At 53.4% G+C, this 9,701-nt stretch overlaps 1 protein-coding gene across 1 annotated transcript; it reads right to left on the bottom strand.

Moving 5' to 3' along the window:
• Positions 1-5,719: 5,719 nt before the first annotated feature.
• Positions 5,720-9,027, bottom strand: AURANDRAFT_72501 (hypothetical protein; the record flags this gene model as incomplete). Its single annotated transcript, XM_009042524.1, has 9 exons — positions 5,720-7,256; positions 7,288-7,364; positions 7,495-7,550; positions 7,714-7,825; positions 7,862-7,991; positions 8,036-8,290; positions 8,347-8,425; positions 8,507-8,581; positions 8,645-9,027. The coding sequence occupies 9 exons, from the start codon at positions 8,985-8,987 to the stop codon at positions 6,656-6,658; spliced, it is 1,728 nt and encodes a 575-aa protein (XP_009040772.1).
• Between the last annotated feature and the right edge of the window lie 674 nt (positions 9,028-9,701).

The following is a 9,701-nucleotide window of genomic DNA, read 5'->3' as shown; positions in this document are numbered from 1 at the left end:
CAGCGCCTCTCCGCTGGCAGTCTGTCGCGACGGCTGCGTCGTCCCTGGCCTGGGAATGCGTCGTGACGCGGCTCACGCGGACCTCAGGAGGAAGATTCTCCTGTATCTGCCCTACTGCCCTTATCTCCCCTTGCAGGTTCCTATCCTCATATACCTGGACTTCAGTTCCCCGAAGTCCCCACCTTAGTATGGGGCTCTTCCTTCCTTTTCCCAATTTCCCTCTCTTTCTCTCTTTCTATTCCACGTAACCCTCTCCTGTTGGGAATCAGGGCTGCCTAGCAGCCCCACCTCTCTCTTCTATTTTCAGTCTAGGCCAGGGGCACTGCCATTTTCCCGTCAGGGGTTATTAACGAGATAGTAAACTCCGGGACGGGGAAGCAGCCTGATGGGGCCGCCCTGCCGTCCGAGGGTGAACTATCGAGGTTACGCCAAGGCGGTACACCGGCGTCTCTGTTATCCTCACGCCACCTCAGCTGCCGTACTAGGTCCAGGAAGACTCTCCGTCTATTAACCATATGCATTCAGAAAAATTTAAGCCGCGCCACCCCGGTCCCCGGGGAAGCGGCGAGCTGGGAGAGGACCACCACAGCCAGCAGTTTTATTTCAGCCCCTTGGTCCGTTGGAGGCCGTCTGTGATCGAAGATCAGCCCGGCTCGACCCCCGGGGGGCTGGTTTTTGCGAAGCCCGCGCCGCAGGCGCCAGGCCAGATCTTCTGGCCGAAGGGCGTAGCTTTTGTCCGAAGGTTAACGTTCGCGCCCTTTCGGGCCGTTTGGTGCTCGCGCGTACAATAACATCATGATGAGTAGTGGAGCTCTGCACTCGTATACTGACTCAGGGCTTACACCGCCCCCCCCCGCGCTGAGACGCGAAACCGCCCGCCGCGTTCGCCGTTACGACGTCGTTCCGGGAAAAGCGTATTTTCCGCACGATCCTCTCCGTAGGGTGTGGCGGGAGACTAGACTGGGGTATCTTATCTGACTTAGCTTGAGGTTGGCAGTGCAGTGTGCTTCCGCCGGAAGGCGAAAGCGCAGGAGCAGTGGTTGATAGATGACGGTATATTGTGGCGGCGTGAGGATGGGAAAAAGGAACTCAAGTACGTGCCAGTCACGCTACGAAGAGAGGAAATCCGCATCCACCATGATTCGGACTTTAACCAACATGCAGGCCGAGACAGTACCCTTCAGGATTTGAAACAGAGATTATATTGGCCAAACATGGACGCTGATGTGGGACGGTACGTCCGACACTGTCTATGGTGCCGTAAGGCTAAAAGCTGGGTGCCGAAAAAAGCGGGCAAACTGCAGCAAACCTTACACCAGCATAGTGGGAGTTTACTTTCCATAGACTTGGTGGGGCCACTGCGACGCACTACAGAGCACCAGTATTGTTACGTGCTGACAATGATGGACGCGTTTAGCCATCATCTGACAGCAGTCCCGATTAAATCAAAGAGCGCAGTTGATGTGCTTGAGGCTTTTGTACAGAACATCGTTCTTCAAGGGGGGGGGGAGCTCCCGGGAGGGGGTCCGGGGGAGGGAAGGAGCGCCCTCCCCCCGGCACGGCGAGAAGGAAGGTGATCGAAGGGCATGGCGGACTAGAGGTGGGCAAATCTCCCGCGAGCCGCAGTGTACGGACGACGCGACGTACCTGGATGATGATAGGTGGTCTAAACTCACTAACTCGTTGTACTGCCGTAATGTACCTCATGTCTTAAGCTCCTGACAGCACCCCCGGGATAGCAGTTGATGATTTGTTATGTGGTTCAGCCAGAGCGGATACCCACGATGCCGCTTGGTTGCGATCATGACGATGGGCGTTATTTTTGTGGCGTCCAACACTCACTTGATGTATCAGCATCGCGTGTTGCTCGATCGCGGAACTCCCGACGACATTCGGAGGAGCTTGATTTCGTTGCGTGAGACTAGTTCCCCAAAGTCGTCTGACGCGGGCCATGAAGATGCAGAGTATTCAAAGAGCAGAAGTTCGGGCATCAAACTGACAAGGTCCGGTGAAAATGAATCTGAAGCATTCCTTGATCACCAGAAAGCAGCAAGCGATCGTGAGTTGGATAAGTTGCGGGAACGATTTAATGAAGAGCTCGAACAATTTTCACCCCTTTCTGTCGGGCAGCCGACTTTCACCGAAGCGAAGGGGTTGCAGCGCAGTCTATCACTAGAAACCGCCAAGGTCCCAACGGCAGGACTGGTAGATCTGGCACCGGCTTCAAGTAGCACAACGAACTCTTCTAGTACTACATTCTCTGCTCGGCAGCTTGGGTTTGCCGTGGTGCCACCATTGGATAAAATCTTAAACATAACAAAGGTAGAGCTAGTTGCAACATTCGACCAGAAGGAAGAGGCAGAAGTTACGGTGGCGTTCAGGCCAGTGTTCAGCGAGATGATTATGTCGGATCGTCCGTATTCGATAGGCCTGGCTCGACAGTGCTGGAATCCTTCGAGAACGCATTGCGATATGGGACAAGTGCAGGGATCGCAGGCGAGATATATTCGACTTCGCCAACTTGGATGTCGAGTGTTAGAGCAATGATAAACACGACAGCAACGGCCGTGTGGCTGGGATGTATTGGGCAGTCTGAGGCATTCTCACTGCCCTTGTTGCTGGCACGCACGGCACCAGAAATGACTGTCATTGCAGCGCATGCGTGCGACAGTCATTCCGATAGCGCAGTAACTGCTGTGCTGAAATTGCAAGCGATACCGCCAAATCTACTCCTGGCCCGTGGCGATGCAGAAGGGCCTGCTTTTAGCGATGATGACGAGATTATGTCACTACCTGCTGCGTGGCAAGCTGCGACCAAGGAGTCGTCATTAGATGCGTTCCACCGAGGAGGCTGCGATTGGCTGCTCCTAACCGAGGGGGCATTAGGCAGTCTTGCGAGTCTCACCCTGCCCAGTATCGCCGAAGGGCTTCTTGGGCGCGCACTACTCTGGTGCGACGCAGCGCTCCTACCTGCTGACCAAGATGTGGGCGCTTTCTGGAGAAGTTTCGGAAGATCTAAGGGTCTGATAAATGCCGCTTTAGCCACTGTGGCACACAGATCGATCTTCAGGATAGACACACCACCGTCTATGCCAGGTCTTTTGCACGTCATGCGCGTTGGTGAACATGCTTTGAGACACCGAGCACTGGCCCTCGAGGCAATTCGCACGCTTGGAGTGATGCCACATGATGCAATGATCACATTTGGGCATGCGTTGGAGCAACGCGGCATGAATGCGTTGCGCACAGGAGCAGCTCTCACGTGTGCGTTTGCAGCTAGCGGTGATGATAGGAGGGAGCCGTTAGTGTTCAACGCAGGAGCCATCGAGCCTTTCCTAAGCTGCAGCCTGGATGCGCGGCGAACTCGCGCATCCCTTGGGTATGCCCGTTTCGACCTCAATCACTCCTTCAACACGATTGGCGTCAAAGCCCTTGCTTCAGCGCCTTTATTTCCTTCATTCACGAGAGATGACAAGTACATTTCATTGCAGTTACACCAGGGCCTGCCTAGTGTGCTGTTCGCGAAGCTGGCATCGGAGGAGATGACTGCGCTTCGAACTTGGTGGCCGAGTTTGAAGACCGCACTTGATCCGCTGCGCTCGATGCGCATGGGTGTTGTTCTAATTGGCAGTGACCTGGGGATGGTAGCAATTAAGGCTGCTCGCTTTGCACCAGCAGCAACCGTCATAAACTGGCGAGGGGATTCGATGGATCGTCTGTCAGCAGTAATAGATCTCAGCAAGATTCTCGCCTCGCGACGTGTCATTGTTGGAAGCGGAACCACCAAAATTTCGCTGCTGCGGACCTTGGCTGGCCCCGGGGGGCCAGTGGTCGTTGCTATTGGGGCTTCGATGATAGTTCGTTGGCTCGCAGCGACCAAAGATGACGTCTGTGATACTGTTGCTCTCGAGGTGAGACTTGGTGCTGCAATTGACATAGGTCAGCGAGTTGCGCTGGTTGAGTTGCCTCGCCTCGATGCATTCGTAGCCGGACTTCACGAATTGGCACCCGCCTGTGCGGCGGCCTTAGATTTGGCGTATGCTGGTGATGAGCTCACCTTACTTCGCGCCGCTCTTCAGCATGTCACGCGGCGGACATCGCATATTGAGCTCTCGGTTGGTGGGACCATGATTTCACAGCCGCGAGTTTTGCTTGCGCCTGCCGAGGTGCCTCTTGTCTTTCGCATCGAATTTGAGGCTCGTTCGGGTGTGTCACGCCCAAATGGCATATCAGTGGCTGCCGCTATAGCATTCGACCTAATGCACCTTGAAAAAGCCGCGCTACTCCGTGCACACCTTCGGCTACCATTGGATCATCTTGATTCTGGGATTCTTTCAGAGGCACCTGACCTCTTATCAACAGACCGTCTCTTGCTCACGGTAATCGAAGGTGTACCAGCTCTCATGGTAAATGAGGGAATTAATGCTTTACTCTGGCCAATCATTTCTACTGAACCCTGGGATTCTCCGCGCGGCGTTGAAGTCTGGGACGAACTTGAGCGTGAAATGCATGCGTCGCCCGCAGAGCACCGCGGTGGCCGTTTCTCTCTCCTGGAATTTGGCTGCCGCGACTATTCGGTGGCACTTCACGCGGCTTCGAAGTATCCGAATGCAACTGTGTTGAGCATTGTTGGAGTAGCATCACTATTTGGTGATGCACTATACAATATAGCATCTGGCCGCAAGCTGCAAAATGTTCTCTGCTGTGCAGGTGAGCCATTGGACGACGCTCTCGCTAAGAAGTTTTACGAATCACCTGAGCTTGCACGTTTTGCATTGCTTCAGTCACCTAGCTTGCTAGATGGTCTCGCGGGAGATTATGGCGAATTGAAAGATGGCTCTTCACACCTCGATTTTAAGAAGGCACTCGGCCGTTATATTTCGTCTTCTCTGACGACGTGGTTGCCGTTCCCATCAGTCAAGCACATATCCCTTGCGATGCTTGCATTCTTCCCCGAGACATCCCTTGTCGATGCGCAGAGGATCACGCCTACGTTTTCAATCAATGAACACCCAGTGCCCGCCTTTATGCGATTGCTTCAAGAGACGATCGAACACTATGCAATTATCCCGCTAGATGGTGAGACGCGAGTTTCTATCCGAGAGGCCTACTCGCTTCCCGGTCGGCCGTTCTCATTCCCTCTTGTTAGACTCGATATAGTCAAGATGACACGAAAGGTCCACCACCACTTCGATTGGGCAAAGGATGGCCACAAACGTACCTACACCATGCACGTTGACGTGAATACATCTCTCGCAGTCCCTAAAACGGGCCTCTTACTCATCCCCGGATCTTGGCGTGACCCGGCGAGCGGGGGTGGTGCGATTGCCTGGAACAGTTCAAAGGGTGAATCACGCTTGACCCTTCCCGTTGGCCACCATGTCTCTGAGGGTCGCGTTGTGCATGTCCGTCTAATACGCGATCATGATGCTGGCTACATACCCTACGGCGTTATCCACTCGTTCACCCTTATCTGTGCTCTCCGCCTTGGCCTTGTCAAGGCTCAGACAAGTGCCATCTACAGGGACTTTGTCAAATTACCTCTGTACGAGGATATGGCCCCGTGGAATATTGCCCTAGCTGCGGGGTCCGTCGAGTATATCGATTACGATACACGTGGAAGGGTCTACGACGCCTACGTCAGAGAGAGTTATCGCGTGCTCTCTGTCCTAATGAACTACAAGCGCACTGTCTCTGACTTCGGTATGTGCGGTGAATCAGCCCATAACCCGTATGGCTTCGGCCAAGTCTCTTCCTGCGTCAAGCCTAGGACTTTTGATGGGAGTTGCGACAAATCTGAAGTTCCTGTCCCATGTGATGATGGCAACTGCCACACAGACTATATTTCGTGCCTCCGTGCCCTTGTGAATACGCGCCAGCGAGGTCATTCAGCTGCCAATCCGATGCAAGAAAGTGAGATGGGATCTTCTCTATTGGACCCCTTTGACTTGCACCACCGGTAGTATTGTCAGTGAAACGACCATATATCTTTATTTCGCACAAAGGACTCCTGATGCATGATTGCCTTTCTGTATCACTAGCATTAAGCTGGATTCTATGACCACAGCGAGACATAACCATCACACTAGCCAGAGGCAAACAAAATTTTGAAATGAATCGCTCTGGGTCCTGTCGGGGGGAAATACTTGGCATGTTCCCTGTACGGCAGCCCTGATGCATCAAAATTACCACCAATGTACCCCAAGCGCTCTCAATTGAGGTTAGAATTCACCAATTTCGCCTGCGATGCCTATCTCTAAGGCGATATCCGCCGAACTGGCATGTAACCTGCTGTAACCCCCGCACGCACACACGCCATCGTCGGCTCGGGTGCATTGAATTCCCGATGGCACTTCGGCTCTTTCGAGGGAGTTGAAATTCGTGCACCCGTGTCTCAGTTTAGCGCTGGGGACGTCGCCTGCGACACAAGAGCGCTGACTGCAGCAATTTTATTTGATTGGCTGCCGAACATCTTGCGCACGGGTTTTGTGGGCACAATACAAGCCGTAGGGGCACGCCCCGGTCCGGTGCTGGTGCGATACTTCGTGCTACATATTATGCACATGGTGCCCGAAGACGGTCCTGAGCAGCGCGGATTTGGAAGTTCGGCCTGGGGACATGTCCCTAACTAACACCCACCTCACCCGCTCGTATGCTAGTCGTCGTTGGATTCGCAGACGCGGTCCGTGATGGCCCCCAAAACGAAGCAGATATCACCAATTTGGCCGAGCGTGGCGTCAACCATACCCAGCGACCATACCCCACCGCCTTTCACCCAACGCAGACCCAATGGCCACCGCGGACGGAAGTGGGCGCACGTAGGGCACTTAAGGAAACCTAGGGGCTCCGGGGAGTCCAGTACTCGCCAACGCCAACACCCCCGCGTCCAGGAGGCCCTAAAAATCGCCAGCTTCGCCCCGAGACAAAGGGGCACAAGATGGGTAACTAAGTTTACCCCTGCCCAGGTAAGATCGCCAGGCGCACCTTGATTCTCAAGAATCTCGCATTCTGATAGAACAGCGCAATCACGGTCCAGTTGAAGAAACATTTTGTGCTGGCTGATTTCGCTCGATGTGGTCTGGCCTAGCCGGCCGTACAACTGTCGCAGCACTGCCGTCACCCGGGAACGTGCCCATGAATCACACTCTCCCATCCATTCCTTGCAAAGAAGGCCATTCTGCTGGAAGTAACATGGCCGACCGAAAGCAGCCTCATCAGGGGCAAAGCCCCAATCATCGGTAATGGCGTAGTACTGGCTATGTCCACATGATTCTTAGCTCCAAGAACATTCGGAATGGATCTGAGGTGCGAATGCACTTGTGTCCAACGGATTTGCGCGTATATTCATAGACGAACTCGGGTAACTGATCGCATCAATCTCACGAAATATTACTAAGGATACCTCGGAGGTGGCACCCCGGAGGTAGCTCGTTTCGTGAAAAAAACAAAAATTCAGTTTTGTATCATGCATGGAACTTGCGTACTGCGATGCACCAAATCACCGCTTGGTGAAGTTTCTATCCACTTGCGGCCCGTATATCCGTCTATTTCTGCATACGGAAATCGTCTTGATAAGTCGCGAAAACGACTTTGGCATGTGCTGCGGCTCCAGCCAAGACAGTATTCGAGGTGGCTATTCCTGGTGTGTGCGCGACGCGACAAGTGTGTGAGCAGCAAGAAAATGGAGACAACCTTGTTAGGGGGCGCGCTCACCGCTACAAAATAGAGGAAGAATGCGCGGTTGATGCAATTTAGTCGACAAGTTGCTGAGTGGCCTAGGTAACGCAAGATCAAGCGCGATCTGAGTGAGTGTGATCTCTAAGTACTATGTGATCTTTTGGATCAGGAGTATCAAAAGAACGACAATGACGAGAAGAAGAATGATCGAGTACTTCAGTGGCCTTGCATTAGACTGTGACCTATTTGCCACCACGAGCTGCGTTGTCGCGGTCTGTAACCGCTCAGAGGTGTGCTCCATGTTGTAGTCAATCCTAGGACTCTTCACATTTGGACACTACACAGAATATTCGCGCACCGGTCGAGGACTGTACCTTGATCGATCACAAGGACAGCGAGCTCCTTGAATATTTGAGCGACTTCTGTGATAGATTTTGATATAGTCTTCATTTTCTCGTCACGCTCCCTGGCAAAAGCGGCGCTCTGCTCGAGCTGTGTAATTTCTTCTATAGACATGACACATTCACCCGGGCGGTGTTCTTGAAGATGTCTGAGTGCACAATGTTCTCTGCCCTCGGTGAGAAATGCGAGCTCATCCTCAATATCTCGCCACCTGATATTTGAACCATGACGTAAAATTTTGGACGGCCCTTGCCGAAGGTTGATCACCCCAGGACGCTGGATGAAGTCGGTTGTTTAGGTTTGAGCTGATTTATTTCCGTACTCTTAGCCTCGATATCTTCGCTGCCTGGGCGCTTTGCATTTGTTCTATAAACGTTCTGCCGGGCAGTGTGGCTTGCAAATTCTTTTTGCATGGTACGATACGTACATCCTAAGTCCTGGAGCCGCTTAGCGAGGGACTTCCGCGCATTCAGCCTTGAGGATCGCGAGGCATCTGACTCGCCTGGAATGTCGCACCAATATTCACTTCGAGGCGCTGATAGCATCGCTTCCGCAGCACACAAACTTTCTTGTATTATCACAGTTATTTCTCGTAGATCCTGATCCACAGTCTCCTCTTGTGACGTATCAAATGTTACTAGAAGACGCTGCCGGTGAAGTGATGTCATGCACCGCAATTTAGATTTGATTGCATTACAGTGTAACTCCACGGCGTTTGCACAGTCGATCCACGGCTGAGCTGCTCCTACCGGTATTGCGCCATCTTCTTCAGCGGCGAAATTGCACGGGTCGTGATGACTCGATGTAAGCAAGCGATCCACATCCTTTGTCCATCGATCTAGTTGAAGGAAAGTGTTGTTACTCGTCCTAAGCTCCAAGAATTCCACTGTCAGATCCCGGGAAGCCATGCTAGCCTCTGGGGGATTGACAGCTAGAATTAAATTATTTGCAGTTACCGCAGTACAATATATTTCCGTCTAGAGAGATAGAGAGCCTTCATCTTCGGTGAACTGCACCTTGATGTTGCAGTGCACCTTACCCCACTGCGCTCCTACTGCGCATCCTGCTAGTTTCCCTTCCCTTCCTTAATTTAGCCCAGACCACATCGGGGGAAATTAGCCAGGGCCAACCACGCATACCGGCGAATGCCCGGGAAATAGAAGATAAATATGGGGCCCCTATCGAGCCCGGACGGCGCGGTCCTGGAAATTATTGGAAATAGGAAGGAACTCAAGCATTCTATTGGCGGCGAATTACACGGCGCTTCAACAACAAGCAGCGGCTTCGATATGTGGCTACGATCCCAGAGCCTGCACAGCCCCGGCGCCGACGGTGTCGCGACGCAGTTTCTCGGGCAGCGTGCAGTCGTTCGAAGTCGAGAAATTTTCTTGTCCTGAGATGCTCGAGCCTATCCATAGGTACCAACGAAGGGCTCCGAGTCTGCCGCGCCAGCAGACGGTCCACGACCATCATCATCGCGAACACGTACAAGAGCTGCCCCAAAACTCCCTTCCTCGCGTGGCGCCAAACCGGACACGGCGCCCTCCAGCGCGCCTCGGTCTCCTTCCACCGGACCCGAACCGCCCGGACGCGTAAGTCTTGTCGCGGGCGCCTTCGCGGGG

The sequence above is a fragment of the Aureococcus anophagefferens genome, assembly GCF_000186865.1.
Source record: "Aureococcus anophagefferens unplaced genomic scaffold AURANscaffold_33, whole genome shotgun sequence".
NCBI classification, from domain to species: Eukaryota; class Pelagophyceae; order Pelagomonadales; family Pelagomonadaceae; genus Aureococcus; species Aureococcus anophagefferens.
Note: the sequence above shows the minus strand (reverse complement) of the source record. Positions and strands in the feature narration are given on the sequence as shown.